The following is a 21,702-nucleotide window of genomic DNA, read 5'->3' as shown; positions in this document are numbered from 1 at the left end:
ACAGGGTTATTATGAATCCAGACAGGCGTCCACATTTCCTAAAGTATAACCATTATTACTCTTAGGAGAGTAGTTATTGGCTCTAAAGTGCTTTGCAATGTCTTGAAGTCATGACAGGTACCACATAAAAGAGTCTCTCTCCTTTTATTTTATAAGGGTGAAAGTAACAGGCTGCCCATTAGTCCAGACTGGATTACCCTGTCCCAAGGTCTAAGCCACTATATCAGGTTGTTTCTCGAAATACAGTAATGAACAAGGAGACACTCACTCACCTTCTTGGCTCTTAATTTTCTTCCCAGATAATTTGAAAGCAGCTTTTGAACCCTGTGACGTCAGTTTTGATGAACCAGAGGACCACTCATCATCATCTTTCCCAGAAGTCACAACAATATCAGTCTTCTCTTTTGAAACCCTGTACAATTCCTAAAAAAGCAAGTTTATTGAAAAGCCTAGTAAAAGAGGGAATTCGAAAAGTAATTGTGGGTAATACAGAGTTTCCAAACATATTCTCACTGTGACCCCATTTCAAGATTTGCTAATGTCACAACCACTCTTGGAGAACTCAGAATAGCTGAACAGGCTCCTAAGAGCAGAGAGCAGGGCAGAATTCCTGCAAGAGAGGGGTAGTGTTCCTGCCTCAGAGTTCACAAGGCCAAAATTCCAGCTCACTATCCTTCATGGGGCCTAATTTTTGGCAATTCTTGATTTAATGTTTTAAATAAAAAGATATGAAAATGAACAATCAAAATTTTAAACATTGTTTGTAATTAGACTATAATGGCAGGAATTAGTTGGAACATTTCACTGAACCCAACTGATACGATTAATGCCCAAAAATATTTTCATCACTGGACTCCTTGCGTAGACAAATCTCAATGCACCAAGCACAGCTCTTTCAAATCATTCTCTTCCTAGCCCTCCCTCTACCTATCTTCTCCAAGCCTCCACAACAGTAGCACAAGAATGGACACAGCAAAGCTGGTCAGCATCACATTCCAATACTAGAGTCAAGTCAAACTTCCAATTTTACAATGTTGTAATGAATCTGCAAAATCCTTGGACAGAGCTTCCCAGGGTTGGGTTATGACCGCAAGTGGGGTCACCAGCTGACATTTAGAGTCGTGAGCTCCAAAGCAGCTATGTCTGCTGCAGAGTTCTGCCACCACCAGCGTGCCCACACCCCCCACCCACCCCAGATCTTCTCATCACAATTTCATAATTTAAACTCAATGTTATTCAGTGTATACAACATGCACATGGAAAAACATTTAATAATTATCATTTAAAACATCTCAATCATGCAAATTTAACTTACTGTCCATAATTAATCTATGATTTCATTAAAATTTACTTTCCCTGTATACTTTGTGAGAGAATACAAATTGCTCTATTAAGTAACATTATTCATGGACGTTATGTCAAAAAAATTCCAACGTGACACACTGTTAAATAAATCAGACACAATGAATTTTTGTAAACTTCAATATTCTACTTTAATAACATATCCAGTGATCTTGAGCAGCAGTGTTTTTGTCCCTACCTCTGAGTCAGAAGTTTGGGTTTCCAATCACAAGCTAGGACTTGATGACCTATTATGAGGCCAACCACTATATGCCAACAGCAGACAGTAAGACGACTGATTTCTTATGACTGAAGATCATGAAGTCCTGAAAGCTGGAATGTTCCTAAGGCAAAAATGAGATGTGCATTTCCAGCTCTCAATGGAGCACGGCAGCAGGCCTGAGACAGACATACTTGCCAATGAACACAATGGTGTGTTAAATTGGCAAGAAACTGGAAACTCTGAACAAGTTAACTAGAAAATATCTTGATAGGTGCCCATTTTTTTTTAATTCCATGCAGGAATTCTAAGATTCTTGTGTCCTGAAATACATCATTTATCCTTAGACAGCATCTTCCATCTAGAAGGACAAAGGCAGCAGGTACATGGGAACACCACCACCTGCAAGTTTCGCTCCAAGCCACTCATCATCCATGTTTGGAAATATTTTGCTGTTTTTTCCTGGAATTCTCTGCCTAAATTCACCACCACCTACTCAACGGCATCTAGGGATGGGCAATAAACACTGGCTCAGCCAGCGACACCCACATCCCGTTCGTGAATTAATAAATAACTTCCAACTCCCTGCTATCATTGATCTTAAACCCAACCCCCTTACCCTCCACGAATTGACTCATACTTCTCACTCAAGGCTCACAGCAATTTTCAAACCTTGAAATGGGGCCAGAGGGAAAAACATTTGAGAAGAACGGTCCTAGGACACCTGGCCAGATAGTCCATTTCACTGTTTGTGCCCACTTCTTTTCTGATACAAAGCAATGCCGTGACCTTATTTACCTTGAGTTGAGGAAGATTAGTAGCTGTTTGCCAGTCTTTGTCATCACGAATACGTGTGCACCGTGGAAACCGAATTGAGATGCCATCTGCAGAGTGCGCCTCAGATTTAGAAAACTCAGCCCCAGTGATTTCCCACACTGGTGCTTTCTGTAACATAGAGAGAAAGCAGTGACTGCTGTGTTCATTAAAACATGAAAATCAGAAAAATAAGTCTTGAGAAACATCTGCCAAGAAAGGAACCAGGCTGATGTGCAGAATTCTCCTGAAGTGCCCAGAAGACATTGGTCTTCTTTATGCAGGATTAAGTCAAATCCAAAACAGGAAAGCTCTCAACTTGGATGGTTAAAAGACACAGGGATATTTCATAGAATTCACAGAATCCCTGCAGTGTGGAAACAGGCCCTTCAGCCCACAAGTCCACACCGACCCTCTGAAGAGTAACCCACCCAGACCCATTTCCCAACCCTATATTTACCCCTGACTAATGCACCTAACCTACACATCCTTGAACACTATGGAAAATTTAGCACTGCCAATTCATCTAACCTAAACATCTTTGGATTGTGGGAGGAAACCGGAGCACTCAGAAGAAACCCGGGGAGAAACCTGCACATCTTTGGATTGTGGGAAGCAACCGGAGCACACGGGGAGAATGCGCAAACTCCACACAGACAGTCACCCGAGGCTGGAATCGAACCCGGGTCCCTAGAGCTGTGAGGCAGCAGTGCTAACCACTGAGCCACTTAAGACATTATTTATGAGAGGCAACTCTATGGCAATATCCAGTTCGAGAACAGTTCATAAGCCTACCTTTGGATCTCTGACAATAAAGTCGGGCGTATAGTTCTTACTGACATTTAACCAAGCTGGTACCTTGCTTGGATCCTGCACCAAAGGAAAGATTATTTAAACAGCTATAAAAAGATCAAAATTGAATTTTAGAATTCTATAGAATTGTTTAATATTTCATAATATATGGGGAAAAGAATATACATCGTCAGAATTGTCACATTACCTTGCTTATTTTCACCATATCCAGTTCATTCTGTAAGCGTGCCAATGTCGCATCATCATGGCCGCCTCCACATTTGGTTACTGTGCACCACTGTGAAGAATCAGGGTCATAGCAGCCCATCAAGAAAATGGACATCATTCCACCTGAAACCAGTGCAAGAAACCTATTAACTCCACTGACCCACGGTTACCCACATAGCATACAGCAATTCTCTAAGGTCAAGTCTGTTCCTGGCGCCACTGAGTATTATGATTTTTTTTAACCAGGACAACTAAGACAATGTTAAAAATTGTTCTAGCGCTCCCAATTATGGACAGGAGCAACAAATAAAGTCAATGCTCACGCGTAACTCTGCTGGTAAGATGCATGTGTGTACAGTTACAAATTGAATATTGTACTCGCTAATTGTATCTTCCTTATTAAGCCTTGCTTTATAAAGCAAATTTATCTCCACACCCTTCACACTTAACTTACGGCACCCTGTAAACTTTTTCTTTAAATAAATATTTTTATTAAAAACATTTTCAAATCTTTTACAAAGCAACTGTATATTTTTTTAAAAATCAAAATACAGGAAGATAGAGGTAGTACAAAGTCATATACAATACTATTAATAATAAACTACCTACTATTCTACCAGAACAAATGTATCTACTTAACTTAAACTAAACTACAATTCAATTAAACAAAAATTAAATCAAGCTGAATTCAAATTAACTTAAATGAAATTATATCGCATTACTTTATTCTATTTCACTTCCCACACCTCCACTGAAGCTCCCACCCCTGGGAGTACCAGTCATTGTATCCATATTTTTGTCCCCCCAGCCTCGCCCTCCCAGGGCCCCATAGGCACCCAAACGGATTCCCACAGCTATATCACGGCCCTAATTAATACTGCCAATACGTCTACATCTATATAATTTAAAGGACCATCACATGTCTTATAAAACTGCTCCGTTTTGTGGTGCACCATATTTGTGAGGGAGTCTTGGGGGAGATGCTCCATCACCAGCCTGTGCCACACCATAACACCTGGGGGCTTTTCCAACATCAAATTCATTAAAATGTTCTTCCTCACACAATAGGTAAGAATGTTACACAGTATCTTCCTGTGTTCTCCCAGAGGGCAAATTCAGCAACCCCAGAAGAAAAACCAGGTTCACTTTGACTTCAATTCCCAGGATTTCCTTCAGCTCCCTTACTCCAGTATCTCCAGATCTTGCAACGTGACCAAAAGCAGTGTGTAAGAGTTTAATTTTACATTTGAGACATCCTGCAGATGCTCCTCTCTTGAACTTAGCTAACCTCTCTGGTGCCATATGAGCCCTGTTTAAAATCATCAATTGCATGGCCTGCACTTTGTTACGTATTGTGATTTTCTTTACGTTTTCTCAAATATCTTTCCAGGTTTCCATTGAAATATCCGGTCCTAGTTCCCCATTCCAAGTCCTACAGAGTCTCTCCACATTTCCTAAGGCACGTCCTTTCTGTAAATGATATACAGTACTAACTGAAAGAGTGCCTGTGCACCAGAGCACTCTTTCCTCCATGTCTGACTTGTAAGGCTGAGCCAGGAACATGGTCTTCCTCTGTATAATCCCTTATCTGAAAGTACTGGAAAAGGTCACTATTAGGCAATCCATATTTCTGACTTAGTTGGCTAAAATGACATCAAGACCTCTCCCTTGAATAAATCTCCCAAACAAGAGATTCCCTTATTCTCCCATAGCTTAAAGCCGGTGTCCATTGTCCCAGGTTTAAATCCTTGGGCTCCCGCCAACGGGGTAAAAGGTGAGGTCTTAAGCCAATTGCCCTTGTCTTGCCTCATTATCCTCCATCTTCCACCGTATTCAAAATGATTGGGCTTTTACATTGTTTGATTATGGATTTCACCTTACCCGTGAATAACAGATTAACTAGGAGACATCTTGAATGCAAGGCTTCATAAGCTAACAGGGCGCTTATTTAATATTGTTTCAAATGCCTGCGACACCAAATAAAGGACCCTAGTCAACCACTGAGCCTCCATAACACTCATGAAGGTAGCAACAACGGGAGCATTCTCATGGGGTACAACAGGTGACGAAGAACATTCATTTTGATCAGGGCTATTCGGCCTAACCATGAGAATGGTAATCCCTCCCACCGTTGCAAATCCTGTTTTATCCTCTCCAATTGCACATGGTTAGCTTTATACAGCTGGTCATAAAAATTCCCAAATATATAAAAACTTTTGATGACCATCTAAACAGGAATTGCATTCCATCCTTCAGATCAGACACCTCCACTAATCCCCTCACCAGCATGGCTTCCGATTTTGTGAAGTTGATCCTGAATCCCGAAAAACTGCCAAATAAATTAATATTTTGAATCAATTTAGGAACGGAGTCCTCCGGATTGGCTAAGAAACAAAAGAACATCATCAGCATACAGGGTGATCTTATGCTCCCCCACTCCCACTCTTGGTGCCACTATTTCAAGATCCCTCCTGATAGCCTCAACTAACGGCTCAATTTCCAAGGTAAATAATAGCGGTGAAAGAGGATACCTCTGACAACTACTCCTCCCAATATTAAAGTTATCCGACTTAGTACCGTTTGTGATGCCTGCTACCTTAGGATCATTAGACAACATCGCCACCCACCTATCAAAGGCTCCCCCCAGACTAAAGCACTCTAGTACCCCAAACAGGTCTGGCCATTCTATCCGGTCAAATGTCTTTTCCGCATCGAGGGAGACCACCAAATCCGGAATCAATCTTTGCTGGCATACCTGTACTATGTTCAGTACCCTCTTGATATTGTTGGAGGAGCTACGGCCCTTGATAAAGCCTGTCTGATCTTCTTCTATCATATAGAGCAATACCTTCTCCAACCACAGGGCCAATACCTTTGACAGAATTTTAAAGCCTACATTCAATGAAATGGGTCTGTATGAAGCATGTTCTTCGGGGTCTTCCCCTCCTTTAAAATGAGGGAGATATTAGCCTCCCTAAGAGAGGGTAGCAGACAAGCCTGTGTATATGAATAGCTAAACATCCTCAAAAGAGACTCCATTAATACATTTATGAATTCCTTATAAAATTCACTCAGGAATCCATCTGGTGCTGGTGTTTTGCCACCCTGGAGATGCTTTATTCCTTCCTGCACCTCTTGTATCATCATAGCGCATTTAACAGGGAGACCTGTTTATCGTTTATACTAGGGAGGTCCAGGTTCTCAAAAAGGAACTGCATTCGCACTGCACTGTTTTCGCTGCTCTTCAACCGGTATAACTCTGCAAAGTATTCTCTAAATCTAATAACGATCTTTTTCAACTCACAGGTAACTGTGCCAGCCTTCACTCTAACAGGCATAATGGATTGGGAAGCATTCTTCTTTTTAGCCAGGTACCTATCTGGCTTGTTTCCAAATTCAAACAATCTTTGTTTAGCAAAGGAGACCTCTTTTTTTTTGTCACCTGTGTGTGCAATGAGTCGAGAGCAGCCCGGAGAGCTGTGACCCGCTGCAGCTTGACCAATGAAGGTCGATTATAAATATGCTTCCTCAGCTACCATCAGCCGTGTCTCCAGCATCCATTGCTGCTCCTCCCTCTGCCTCCTTCTAGTCGTTGAATACGAAATAATCAGGCCTCATAAAAGTTCCTTAGTGGCCTCCCAAAGTATTGCCAAATTACTGGTCGTACCAGAGTTGATATCCCAGAAGGCCCTGAACTCCCTTGTAATGTACTCAACAAATTTGCTTTCCCTTAACAGGAATGGGTCCATGCACCAATGCTATGCGTATATTCCACTACCCTTGATTATAACAGCTCAATACTGGCGCATGGTCCAAGGTAGTTATATTCTCAATTTTGCAAGCCAATGTTCTGTCCAAACAAACCAACTGCATGAGGAACATGTCAATTTGTGTGTGGCACTTGTGTGGGTTGGAATAAAAAGTAGTCTCTTCCATTTGGTTGGAGATGCCTCCACACATCCACCAATCCCAACTCCTCACGCAAGTCCACCATCTGTCTAGATTGTGCAGGTGTACCTGCCGGGCCCTTTAGCATCCTGTCTACCCGGGATCTATTAGGCAGTTAAAATCCCCTCCTATGATCATGCGGCGCACCACACGATTCATTAATTTCGCAAATGCATCAATTAGAAATTTAAGAGGGTATGCTGGGGGACAGTAAACATTCAAGACACCATACTCTTCTCCACGCATTAGAGCCTTAAGAATGATGAACCACCCATGATCATCCTTAATTTGTTCAATTTCCGGAATGGGAGGTTCCTTCTTACCAGTATAGCCACTCCTCTACTCTTGGAGCTAAAGGAGGAGAAGAATACCCTGTCATAACCCCCTGCTGCAGCTTCAGATGTTCCTCATCAGTTAAATGCACCTCCTGCAGCAAGGCAATGTCCACCCTTTCCCTCCTAAGGCTTGACAGCACCTTCTTTCTTTTAATAGGAGAATGGCTCACTTTTACATTCCAGGTGCACCACCTGAATGAATCACTAGCCATGGTCATTAGGGCAGCCCGTGCCTTCCCAAGAGGAGGAAGCTTATCTTGAGGTGTGGCGACCAAAAAAGACATTAACTCTATAAAGTCTAAAAACTACAACACCTAAAAAAAAACCTGGAAGGCCAAACCTGACCTTCCTTCCCAGACCTCCGCCACAGTCTCCAATACTGCGGTCCTCTGCTCCACTGCTTCTACTCTTTGGTCCAGTGTTTGAATCTCCTGCTCACACTTTTTCAGCAAGGCAGACATTGGCTCCATCGCTGCTTCAATCTTTTCTCGAAGTTTGTGAAATTCAGAGTAAATGCTGCTGCCCCATTAAATCCAAAGGGGCCACCTCGGGAGTTCGAGCAAAGTCTACGAGCACTCCCGACACAGTAAGGGACTGCCCTGCCTGCTGTACTCCTTTCACCCCTTTTCCTTTATTCACCTTCATTTTGATCTTAGAGCTGTCAAACCACAATTCTAGCAGCTCCAGATGTTTGGTAACATTTTATTATTGACTTTTCTCCAAGGGTGGTTAACGAGGTGGGGGTAAAGGTCCACCTTGCCAGGGGGTATGGCACAGAGCCCAGCACGCAGACCGTCACCATCTTGGATCACCCCCACCCCATAAGCTTTTAACACAAAACGGTTTTAGGTGGCTTTTGGAACTGTGGTCAACTTAATTATACAGTTCAATAATCCAGAGGAGAAGCCTATTAAATAACATGCAGTATAAATATTTATATTTGATGTAAGTGTCACCATTACCTTTATTCCCTTGCCCATAGAATGCTCCCAGCACCACAAGGTCTGCAGTATCAGCCATCGCACCTTCATTGAGGTAGTCCTTCTTCACTTTCAGCCAGTGACGTTTGCCTGGTTCATACAGACTCTAAACATAGAAAACAATTCAGTTACAACTAGAACATTTATGCAAGATATCAATATTTCAAAAATTAAACCCATTTAGTTTGAGCTGCTTAGTCCAAAACTTCTCAAATATATAAATAGATCTGTATGCTAGAAGCCTTGTAATTAAAATGTAGCACCAATAGCCACTTGGATGGGATTGAGTCGTCCTAAACTCATTCACATTTGAGATCCCTCACACACATGCTTTTAAAAGTCCTGCATCTGTTCAGCACCTTCTATCACCTCAGAATGCCATAAGTTCATTACAGCTAGTTAAGTACGTAGAAGTGTAGGAAATACTGCTCACAGCAAAGTTCTTTAATCAGCTACATGATAATGGCTAGATAATCCTTCAATGTTATTGGTTGATAGACAAATACTGGCTATTCTTCAGGGAGAACATTCCAGTTTTCTGTCCAGTCAATGGCATGAAATATTCTATGTACAACAGAGAAGTGGCTTGAGTCTCCATTTAACGTCACCTGACAGATACAACAGAGTCTGGATTTTGCAATTGAGTACTTGAAATAAGGTTTGGACCGAACAAGCCAATTTCTCTATTATTTATGCATATTACATATACAATACCATTTGTGGTAGGAGACAGCTGACATTTCACTACACCAACTGAGCTTTTAGCAAAAGCAGCAACAAAAACTGGCTGCATGAGTAAAGTAGCCTGCAAGAAATGTACAGATATAAATACCGTACAGATAGACGGTAATGGGAAAGCAAGAAAAAAAGCCAAAGGAAGAGAATAACACTGAGAAAGAATCAGACTCAGTGAAAGAAACATCTTAGAGACATCGAGTGGTAAACAGGAAGCTAATGGATCACAATAGATTAGACCATGAAGGATAAAGGTAAGATTATTTTTCTCATTACCCTCACGGTCAAGCTTGAAATACGAAATGTCCTAGCTTGCTGAGGAAAGGAAGGATTGAAATTCAGAAGTTCTAACAACAATTTGCACTCCTCCATCCAGGCTGGAATAGAGAACTGAAGGATGTGATTGAATATCACACCACATCAAATGGAGAAGTATAAAGTCTGCCTTACATTGGTGATAAGGAATCTTTTAAAAACAATAATCTCAGGCAATATTATTTAGCACATGGAAAAATGAAAGGCAGGATGAATTGGGTTATTTGATAAAAAGACAGTTATTGAACATAGTGAAGTTGAAACTCTTTCAAAACAACTTTCCATAAAACACAGGAGCACAATTAGGTCACTTGGCCCCTCAAGTCTGCTCTGCCATTTGTTCATGGTTGACATGCTTCTCAACTTCACTCTCCGGCCTTCTCTTAGCCTTTGAACCCCTCACTAATCAAAACTTACCTATCACTGCCTTAATGACAGTCAATAACTTGGCCTCCACTGCCTCCTATTCCTCCATCCTCTAGCTGAAGAAATTCTCTCTAATCTCTAGAGGGACATCCTTTGGGACCTAGTCTCTCCTCCTTGTGGAGGTCTCTTAGTATTCTGTAGGTTTCAATGGGATTCCTCTCTCATCCTTCTAAACTCCAACTGCAGACCAAGCGTCCTCAACTGCTCCTTAAATGACAAGCCCTTCATTTCCAGATGTTTCTTGTAAACCTCTTCTGGAGTCCTTCCAATACCAGCACATCATTCCTTAGATATGGAGCCCAAAACTGTTCACAATATTTCAAATGTAGTCTGACCAGAGTCTTATACAGCCTCAGCAGCACATCCCTGCTCTTGTATTCTACTTGGTATGAATACTAATACTGCATTTGCCTTCCTAACTTGCAAGTGAACCTGCCTTTTAACATTAGGAGTCTCCTGACTTGGGTTCACATGTCCCTTTGTGCTTCAGATGTCCGAGGAGGAGAAGGGACAACAGGAGGAGGAGGAGAAGGGACAGGAGGAGGAGGAGACCTTTGTATTTGAGAGAGAGTGATGTGTGAGAGCGAAGCGACCATTTGCATGTGAGAGAGTGGTATGTGTCTATGCGAGAGGATGTCAGAGGATATGTTGTGTGTGTGTGTGTGAGAGAGAGAGTGTGTGAGTGAGAGAATGTGAGAGAGAGAGAGAGAGAGAGAGAGAGAGAGAAAGTGGGGGGGATATGTTTATGAGTGGGAGAAAGTGAGTGCGTGTACGAGTGAGTGTGTGATTAAATAGGTTACATCATTGCACAACTTAGTCTGCATCTAAGTGGCCATATGAGTGCGAGAGAGACATGAGAGCAAAGTGCACATGCACGACGTGTATTTGAGTTACTTGTGTATGCAAGAGGCACACAAGTGTGTAATTGACTTGTGTGTGAGACAGTCATTGTTTGTATATTATTTTTGTTGGTATTACCATGGATTGGAGTATGATAGTAAGGTAAAGACTTAGGTTAATGTAGCGCTGCTACCAATCTGGGATCAATTGCATTTGCTGATAATAGTTCCAAACTTGTATGTCCCTTGACGTGTAGAAGTCATTAAGAACACTACTTTAGTAACTTCCCACTTGCCTACTTTGAATTCCATCTCCCTCAGTTTACCACATTCACTGAAGATAAATTACTTTATAATATCAGTGCCATCTGGGTTACAATGCTGGCTATCTGGCTCTTCGAAACTGTGAAAACACAATGAAACCTACACATATACACACTTCCATTCAGCAGCTTCATTTAATTGCAGATACTTCCTTTTTTTTAAATTTTAAGACACAGTTGAAAGCCACAGTAAGACAGTGTGACATTTGATAAATTCCTGTGGTTGGCATAAAAGTTCAGATTAAAACTCTGAACAAGGCCTCACACTGACAATTCAGGGATTGATCTGGCAGGTCAGTTTTTGGTTAGAGTCCAGGTACAAACTTTTAGAGCGGTACTCCTTCATCAGGTAGTTAGTGGGACAGGATCACAGGACACAGAATTTATAATAAAAGATCAAAGTGTCATACAACTGAGGTAGTGTATTAAACAAACCTAGATTGCCATTAAACCTTTAATTACTTAGAATGGGGAGGCAGGTTTTGATTCATTAATATGTAAATCCCAGAAGTCTATAAGGAGAATTTGCATTTGCAGGTACATTCTATTTCTTTCAAAAAGCACACAGTTTGTAGGCAGTCAGTCCATGTAACATTTCATAAATTCCCACTTTAGAAATAGAAGCAGTCTGACTCAAGGTTGGAATACAGGCAGACTCTAACCTCACACCGTTAATGCAATGTCTAAGCTGAGATGTCACTTTTTCTTATAAAACCTTAAGTTATCTATGGAATGGACTTGAAAGAAGTTCTAGGATTTACATGTCAATGAATTGAAATCTGTATCCCATTCTAAGTGATTAAAGGTTTAACAGTAATCTTGGTTTGTTCAATACATAGTATCAGTTATATGAAACTTTGATCTTTTACGATAAATTCTGTGACTTATGATTCTGCCCCTGATGAAGGAGCAGTGCTCTGAAAGCTTGTACTTCCAAATAAACCTGTTGGACAATAACCTGGTGTGTGTTTTTTAACTTTGTCCATCCCAGTCCAACACTGGTTCCTCCACATCATGTCATCTTTTGTTTAATCCTGTCACTCTGCATGTTTGAAGTTTGGAAAGTTAGCCAGACACTTAAGTATTAATTATCTCAAGTAATGACTTTTAAATAGAATCTGGAATTCAATTTTAATCAATCAAAACCTGCATTTCCCTCCTAACAGAGTTCTTCATGTGCAACTTCTCAGGAAGCAAACAAACATCTCCACGATGCAGGAACGTATGAAAGAAAACAGCTTTTGAAACATTTACCCTTGCACTAGAGAATTCCAGACCCAAAGTTAAGCCTTCTCACTTCCTGCACCCGGCTGTGGACCATTTGAGCTTACACAGTCCACCTCAGCCTAATGGAGAGTTTTATAGAGATAGGGAGAAGTAGAGGGACTGTAGGATGTTACAGAGATGGGGACAGATGTAGATGCTGGAGGGGGTGACAGCAATAGAGAGGGTGCAGAGGCTGAAAAAGATTTAGAGATAGGGAGGAATACTGGTTCTGGAGAAACTTACAGAGACAGGGAGAGGTGTATGTGCTGGAGGAGGTGGCAGAGGTAGGGAAAGGAACAGGATTGGATGAGGATGTAGAGATAGGGAGGGATGTTGATGCTGGAGAAGGTCTTGGGTGAGGTATAGGGTTTGGAGAAGATTACATGACAGGTTGGTGTGTAGTAGCAAATGAGGATAAAGATGTGCAGACCTGTAACTGCTGCATGAGGTTACAAGGATAGTGAGGGATGCAGGGGCTGGAGAGGGCTACAGAGATAGGGAGAAGTGTAACTGTAGGCGGAAGTTACAGAGATAGGTTGGAGTATTGGGGCTACAGGAGGTTACAGAGATGGGAGTTGGGTTGTAGATACTGGAGGAGATTACAGAGATAGGGAGGAGTGTTGGGGTTGGTGGAGGTTACAGATGTAGGGAAGGATGTAGATGCTGGAGGAGGTTACACTGATAGTCAAAGGTATCGGTGCTGGTGGAGAATACAGAGATAACAGGTATAAGTGCTGGATCAAGTGTTAGAGGAAGGGAGAGGAACAGAGGCTGGTGTAGGTTGCAGACAAAAGTTAGAGTGTTGGGCTGAAAAAGGTTACACAGATAGAGAGAAGTGTAGGTGCTGGAGGAGATTGCAGTGAGAAGGAAGGGTGAAGAGGGTGGAGCTTGTTATACACAGACAGTATTGTAAGTGCTGGAGAAGATCACTAAGAGGTTGGATTGTAGGGGATGGAGGAAATTACGTAACAGTTTGGAGCACAGAAGCAAGGAGGATACAGAGATATGGAGGGATATACTGGCTGTAAAAGATTATAATGATAGCGAGGCATATACATAGGGGCTGGAGGGGATTACACAGATAGGAGTGGATGCAGTTGCAAGAGGAGGTTACAAACATAGCTCAGAGCGTAGGGACTCGAGGAGGTTTGATAAGTTGGAGTGTAGGGGTGAGAGATGCAGGGAGGGTACTAGGGGCTGGAGCTATTACAATGATAGGGTGGTATATAGGTCTGAAGGTTACAGATATGGAGGTGTGTAGGGGCAGCAGGAGCGTGACAGAAGCTGCAGAGAGATGAGAGAGATAGGGAGAGCTGCAGGTGTGGGGGAAGGTAACAGAAATAGGAAAAGGGATGGGGGCTGGAAGTAGTTAGAGGTTGGAGGAGGTGTGTTTGGGCTTGAGGAGTATTCTAAGATAGGGAAGGGTCGTACTGGTCCTAATTTGCAGCTTGCTCATTGAGTAGCTTCTTGCAGTCTTTGGTGATCACTAGTGAGTGAACTATTTATCAGGATTAACTCCACACTTTTCAATTTGTCTTCTATCAATGGTCAGTATCAACCTGCCATCAATCCACCGTGACAAATGTCCAATGACTTGAGATGGTGTTAAACCATCTCTTCTTTTTGGACTATTTTGCTTCCTTTTTCATTGACCTGACTATTGCTACTAGATCCTCTTGACTTTGACATGTGCTTGGAACATTTATTTTGATATTTGCTCCCACACCCTGTCCCTGATCTTAGCTGACAGAGAAATTCCTCTCTGACTGGTTATGCTGATCGAAATGTGTTCAGGATATCACTCTGGCCCCGATCAGACCTTGCTTCCTGAGATAATTGCTTCAATTCTGTCCTACTGACACCACTTGAATGCCATGTCTTCGATTCTGATCTCCATTGTCTGCCATGAGGAGAGGGGTGGGATGGATGGGAATGCATCAGCTTCCTTTCTGTGGGAGAAGACCTCTGAGGGCATGACCTCCCTTGAAGACATCTATTCAATGTCCTGTCTTTGGAGGGCACAGCCGCATTGTTAGTTAGTTGGGGGTGGAAAAAACCACATCACTTGAGGAATGAAGAGGACCTTAAAAGGAAGCAATTTGTAAAGGATCAGCTTCCAAGGACACAGATCATCATCTAAGCCTTCTCCACGCACGGCTGGCAATGATACAAGTGGGACTGAGGGTGAGGAGGCTGGAGGGAATCAGACACTTTAATGATGAGGGACAGAAATGATTAAAGTGAGCTTTACCCATGAGCGCCATGTTACTGCTTGATCCAAATATGATGGGCATTGCATCTGAACAGCCAGAACATCAATCAGGAGCAAGCAGGGTCCAAATCCAGCTCAGTTTCATGGTTGAGTCTAGCACTGGTGCCCATGAAGAACACTCACTTTCATCAAGTTATCTTGGATGGGCCAATGCGCTGAGAAGTGGTAGATGGAGTTTAATTCAGATAAATGCGAGGTGCTGTATCTTGGGAAAGCAAATCTTAGCAGGACTTATACACTTAATGGTAAGCTCCTAGGGAGTAGTGCTGAACAAAGAGACCTTGAAGTGCAGGTTCATAGCTCCTTGAAAGTGGATTCACAGGTATATAGGATAGTGAAGACGGCATTTGGTATGCTTTCTTTTACTGGCCAGAATATTGAGTACAGGGGTTAGGAGGTCATGTTGCGGCTGTACAGGACATTGGTTAGGCCACTGTTGGAATATTGCGTGCAATTCTGGTCTCCTTCTTATCGAAAAGATGTTGTGAAACTTGAAAGGGCTCAGGAAAGATTACAAGGATGTTGCCAGGGTTGGAGGATTTGAGCTATTGGGAGAGGCTGAACAGGCCGGGGCTGTTTTCCCCGGAGCAGAGGCTGAGGGGTGACTTTATAGAGGTTTACAAAATTATGAGGGACATGGATAGGATAAATAGACAAAGTCTTTTCCCTGGTTTTGGGGAGTCAAGAACGAGTAGGCATAGGTTTAGGGTGAGAGGGGAAAGATATAAAAGAGACCTAAGGGGCAACTTTTTCACACAGAGAGTGGTACATGTATGGAATGAGTTGCCAGAGGAAGAGATGGAGGCTGGTACAATTGCAACATTTAAGAGGCATTTGGATGGGTATATGAATAGGAAGGGTTTGGAGGGATATGGGGCGGCTGCTGGCAGGTGTGACTAGATTGGGTTGGGATATTTGGTCAGCATGTACGGGTTGGACCGAAGGGTCTGTTTCCGTGCTGTACATCTCTATGACTCTATGGACTAAGACCATTCAGCCCATTTGCCTATAGTGTCTAACTGATCACTATAATAGACCAAGGACTTCCTGCAAAATGTCATTGGGGGTTGAGGGATGGAGTTTGAGTGAATCGATTCAGGGGAAACAAAACTTGGCACCTTCTCTGACACTGCCAAACGATAAGCCTGGATAAAGAAAGAGAACAACCTGTACATGGAGAGGAAGGGTCAGCAAAACAAAGGAGAACGTGGAGAGATTAACTGAGAAGAGAAACAACAGTCCAGCGAGTGAGAAGGACTTGTAACACTAAATTGATATACTACCTTTTGAAGCCCATGGAACTAAAGAGGCAGCGATTATTTAGATACAATATTTGCTAAGAGTCGTGCCCATCCAATATGTGACTTTTGTCACACAGTAACATGTTCAACTCTTAACCGACATCAGCAGTGGCTTAGCAAGCCACTCAGTTGTACAAGGGTAACTAGAAATGGACAATAAATACTGCATTGTCACCGACCTCCACAATTCAAGAACTAGTTTTCCAAAAAAGTCTCTCACACACAATTATTTGATGATAATTTTCATATAAACAGTCAATTCTGTCCACTTGCAGAAGACAGGGCAATAGGTAACAACCCACACTGAGAATATCTCACCTTAATGTCTTTCAGTACGAGTCCTTCCAGGCCCTCTTGAATAACTCGGTTGATCATCTCTCTCAAATCAGAGGCCCTCTACCAAAACAGGATAGAAATTTTTTTTTTCTTAAAAGAGTCAGAGGAATGTATATATGTTTTATCAAATGGACTGATTAGCTACAGAATTGGTCACAAGAGCAACTTTTAGATAAACGAAGAAACAACCTTGGTTTCTATTTTCTGTTACTATCTCGTGATCAAGACAACCAACTTCAAAAGCTTGATGTTTAGAGCAGCAGAAATTCGAGTTTGAATAGTAACAGTTCTGGGGCAAAAAAACCTTGCATTTATCTAATGCATTTCTGGTAGCAACAGTGAGTGACAAATTGGGGCTATTAGAGCATTGGGAAGGGTGACCAAAAGCTTTCATCATGGCTGTGGGTTTTACAGAGGGTAAAGGGGGACAGAGTGAGCAATGCTCCCTCAAAGCTGCATTTATGTATTCTTTTCAGCAAATATCGTGATGATTCACATTAATGTGTAAGCTGGGATGTGTATAATGTCTGACAGATTACAAACCTTTGTATGTTGAGAGAAACCTCACTGCAGCCCATTGTACCACTGATAGGTATACACTAGCAGAAGCAGCTGAAGTGGACAGCATTTAGTGACTAGGTTTTGTCAAAGTATCAGGAAAACAAAATGACTACCAATGTAAAAACACGAAGAGAGAAGGAATAATGGACAGGCATAACCTGCTCACTGTTTCAATAAATGTCAGGAGGTACAAAGATTATGAGCAGATAATATCAATTTTCACCATTGGCACAGACACTGTGAAATGGAATTGCAGATTAGGAACTCAGGAAAGAATGCAATTATTGGAGAGAAAGCTTCTGTGATATGTACAGTGCCTGACCCAAATCATGTATACATCTACATTGAGAGCACTACATTACACAAATTTAGCATGAAGTGATCTCCTTCCTCATTGAATCACCTTTTCCACATCTTTGTGTGCCCTGTTTGATGATTAACTCCCGGTTTAAAAAATGCTTCAAACAAGTCGATGTTCCCTCACATTCAGTCATGGTTACTGCAACATTGAGAGGCATTTGTATAAAGTTTCATTCAAAATGGGACTATACTTACGGTCACATGCTTCATCTCGGAAAACATGATCCGATTGGGGATTTCAACCATGTTGTCATGAAGGAATTGCTTTCGCTCACTGATTGGTCTATAAGGATATTAATAACATCTCTGTGACTCTTTTGAATGCAAGTGCACATAAAGAAAGCCATTAGGCCAGTCTAACTCAACCTTCCATCGCACTTCGAACAAGACATTAGAAGCTATTGAGCCACTATATTTTAAGATAGAAACTTAAATTTCCAAGTTGACCAAGAGAATATATTAAGATATTCAAGCCTTTCCTAGTCTGGAGCAATACTAAGAATATTCCCAAGGTTAGTGATCAGAGAAAACTATTGCTTTTTTTAGGAAAACATCTGCATAGTGGTACAGTAGTTAGCACTGCTGCCTCACAGCGCCAGAGACCTGGGTTCAATTCCTGCCTCAAGCTACTGACTGTGTGGAGTTTGCACATTCTCCCTGTGTCTGCGTGGGTTTCCTCCGGATGCTCCGATTTCCTCCCACAGTCCAAAAATGTGCAGGTTAGGTGAATTGGCCATGCTAAATTGCCTGTAGTGTTAGGTAAGGGGTAAATGTAGGAGAATGGGGTCTGGGTGGGTTGCGCTTCGGTGGGTCGGAGTGGACTTGTTGGGCCGAAGGGCCTGTTTCCACACTGTAACTAAACTAAACTAAAAAAACTCATCTTTGAATACTTGGTCAATTTATTTTTGGGATTGTGGCTTTGAAAACATGACAGTCAGAACAGTCAGTCTCAGCTGCACAACATAAAATCATGTAACTACAATTAAATAATCTCAAAAGTCTGTTAAGATCCAGGATCATTAGGAATTTCAGCGGGATGCTGGTTTGACAGAAATGTACAGACCTGTTCATGAGGCTGACGCCATTGAAATAAATGCAGTCGAAGACAAAAAGGCAAACATTAGCATCCTTGAAAGCAGCTTTCTGGAAGAGAAGAAAATAGAATTCAAATGGTTTCATGCATATAATTCTAGCTCTACTAATTGCTAAAGAATCCAAAAAAAAAGAGTATTCCAAACTACATCCCTCAGAACGAAGGCACAGACTTTAAGTGGAGTACAATTTTACTGTCAGCAGTGGTCAATACCTCAACCAAATGGCCATTTTCCACTTGAACCTATATATCTCCAGCAAATAAACAACAGGATGCACCTTAGATGGGCTAAATTCATTCAAGTGCATGCATTCGATAATGATCAGGGCTGAGCACCTCATCTGGAATTCCTTCCAGCTAGCCCGAGGAGCTACTGCTATAAAGGATTGTAGGCCTAGAGGAGATTACACAGATAGGACTTATAAACAAGGATGAGAATTTTGAAATCAAGACATTACTTGACAGGGGGAAGGGGGTAGGGGAAGGAAGGTCGGGGGGCCAAGAGAGAAGTTGGAGGGGGGGGGGGCCATGAGAGAAATTGGGGGAAAAAGAGAAGGGGGGGGAAGAGAGAAGAGGGAAGAAATGAGAGAAGGGGGGAAATGAGAGGGGAGAATGAAGTGGTGGGGGGTGGCGAAAGAGAGACAGACAATGATAAGTGAAGATGAGGTGAACTGCATTTCTTGACCAAAGTTGCACAACCACAGATGAACTGGTCCTTGGCCCTGCTGTCCTGGCATCTATCCAAGATACTGCTTCAACACCAAGTTGTTTACCTTCTCAAATTGTCCGAAGTAAAATACTTTCAGGTACAGAAGTTTTGGTTTTATTATTTTGAATCATTATAAAATGATGTTTCATTCTCTACAGCAAACATCTCTCTTCAAATACAGGCTGTGTCTGAGTTAAGAGCAGGTTCACTTCCAGAGTATGTTCATAAGTTGATTTGTATACAAGTTGGAACACAACATAAAGGAGATTTTAGTAAGTATGAGTATACACTTGCATGTCAAATGCTTAAAGTTAATCATAAAATGGGATCTTCCTCATAGGTAACAGCATTTATAAGTCAGATGTTCGTAAGTTGGGGACATCTTATAATAGGTTAAAAGTTTTGAATATTGCATCTTTAAGTTTTGAGGTTTAAAAATCTCTCCTCCAAAAGCTTTGAGTTAAACACCACGTGTCGACAAGTTGACCATCAGGTTTCAAATGCGACTGCTGGAATGTACGCAGTTTGCCAAACTCAGCCGGTGTGAGAGCAGAGGTGGTGATCATTGACCTCACCAGCTCGGGTTTGAGACGCGTTGGAGAGAAACCACCCAATCTTCTTGAGTGCTCATTCATGACGCCATGCTAAAAAAGATCAGGTGCAATCAAATAGCCCTCCATGGTCAGTGACTGAGTTCGTCAACAAAAAAATGGTCATTTGGGAGTCAGGCAGCTCAATTGGCAGGATGGCTAGTTTCCAATGCAGAGTGAAGCCAATAGTGTGGGTTCATTTCCCTGACTGGGGATAGTCCCACCTTCTCAACCTTGCCTGAGGCATGGTGACCCTCAGATTAAATCACTATCAGTCAACTCTCTAACGAGAGAGCAGCCCTGTAGTGCTCTTCGACTTCACAGACTACTACTTGTCAAGAGTCTAGAAATCACATCCCAGCACAAGTTAATGTTTTTAATTAGAGGCAGAAACAAATGGCAAGAATTGTTTTTAAATATTTCCAATTCGTGCACAGGAAAGCTGAAATTCAATTATTTAACTGCAGGCCTCAAACACCTCGGAATAACAGGCATGGGATCATCACAAAATATTAGGGGAACACATTAAACCAGGATCCTTCAATCACATTACCTTATGGACACCCAGTGTTCCAAAAGGGAGTGGTCTTCCACTCTGTGTATCAATCAGCAGCACTTCAGAATCCAAAATCATGCTGTCACCTCCGACGAAAGCTTTGGGGATAAAATCTCTAAAATGGGCAACCTGGAAGAAAAGAAACACATGAAAAAGACAAAATTGTTTTTGCAACAATGCAAGTCTGCCAAATCAGTCCACCTTTGTCAAACCAGAACTCCGGAATTTATATTGTGTTATCGACTTGATTTAGTCAGTTGGGCAGAAGTTCAAGTCTCATTCCAGCTGAGCACAAAGTAGATTGACCTGAATTTGTGTAGATGCCAGTTTATTTTTACTCATTAGTAAGAATTAGAAATTTTTGAAATTGTAAGGTGACCAGCAACATAAACCAAATATCAAAATAATAATTGTTGATATCAAATTTATTCCAATCCCATCCATTTCTGATGGAACTTCATCTGTTCAACAATAACTATGAGAGAGGATAACCATATGATTTATTAACAAACCACATAAATTTAACTAAACAAGTTCAGGGGCAGAGGGCCCTGCCAATTTGTACAATAATCCCAACTTTGATCTATTTTCATGACGTAGTTAATCCCAGTTAGCTTACTACTGACTGAAAGACACATGATTGAATCATAGAATCCTTACAGGCAATTCAGCCCATTAAGTCCACACACACCCTTTGAATAGCACCTCACCCAAATCCACCCCACTACCTGATCCCTGTAACCCTGCAATTCCCATGGCTAATCCACCTAGCCTTCACATCCCTGGACAGTATGGGCAATTTAGCATAGCTAATCCACCTACCCCGCACATCTTTGGACTGTGGGAGGAAACTGGAGCACCCCAATGAAACCCATGCAGACACGGGGAGAATGTGCATACTCCACACACAGACAGTCAACTGAGGCTGGAATGGGTCCCAGGCATTGTGAGGCAACAGTGCTAACCACTGAGCCACCATGCTGCCCCAAGTGAAGCAAGTCAAAGGAAGGTTAGCTCGACATGTATAGAGGGAGGTGGTTTCCTCAAATTAAATCTATACAAGTGGATAGATATAACCAAGAGTTTTCATGATCACAATGGTTGCTAGGATAAGACTGACCTCCACAGTATATTGTTACATTTAGCAGGGAGATGAAACTAATACAAAAATACATAATCAATAGAAAAGTGAGTTAAAGAGAAAAAAGAACACCAAGTGAGGTAACTGAGAATACACAGATGCTTCTTGGATATCCCCGGTCCAGGTGAGATATTTTCATACAAAATAAAAGTTGCTGTTAGAATATAACACAAAATAAAACATCAAAAGGCTCCTCACAGAGACATTACAAAACAAAACAAA

At 41.8% G+C, this 21,702-nt stretch overlaps 1 protein-coding gene across 2 annotated transcripts in view; it reads right to left on the bottom strand.

Annotated features, from left to right (window-relative positions):
* lig3 (ligase III, DNA, ATP-dependent) overlaps nucleotides 1-21,702 on the bottom strand; it is a 69,228-nt gene that overhangs the window by 18,169 nt on the left and 29,357 nt on the right. For both annotated transcript variants that reach the window (XM_060847876.1, XM_060847877.1), the window contains exons 10-18: nucleotides 20,337-20,468; nucleotides 18,455-18,534; nucleotides 17,587-17,674; nucleotides 16,453-16,530; nucleotides 8,640-8,763; nucleotides 3,375-3,517; nucleotides 3,170-3,244; nucleotides 2,360-2,506; nucleotides 273-423 (exon numbers count right to left, since the gene is read on the bottom strand). In XM_060847876.1, coding sequence (XP_060703859.1) covers nucleotides 273-423; nucleotides 2,360-2,506; nucleotides 3,170-3,244; nucleotides 3,375-3,517; nucleotides 8,640-8,763; nucleotides 16,453-16,530; nucleotides 17,587-17,674; nucleotides 18,455-18,534; nucleotides 20,337-20,468 — 1,018 coding nt within the window. The remainder of the gene's footprint in view (nucleotides 1-272; nucleotides 424-2,359; nucleotides 2,507-3,169; nucleotides 3,245-3,374; nucleotides 3,518-8,639; nucleotides 8,764-16,452; nucleotides 16,531-17,586; nucleotides 17,675-18,454; nucleotides 18,535-20,336; nucleotides 20,469-21,702) is intronic.

This window comes from Hemiscyllium ocellatum, chromosome 31 (genome assembly GCF_020745735.1).
Source record: "Hemiscyllium ocellatum isolate sHemOce1 chromosome 31, sHemOce1.pat.X.cur, whole genome shotgun sequence".
NCBI lineage: Eukaryota > Metazoa > Chordata > Chondrichthyes > Orectolobiformes > Hemiscylliidae > Hemiscyllium > Hemiscyllium ocellatum.
The sequence above is the reverse complement of the archived record's forward strand: the minus strand, read 5'-3'. Positions and strand labels throughout refer to the sequence as shown.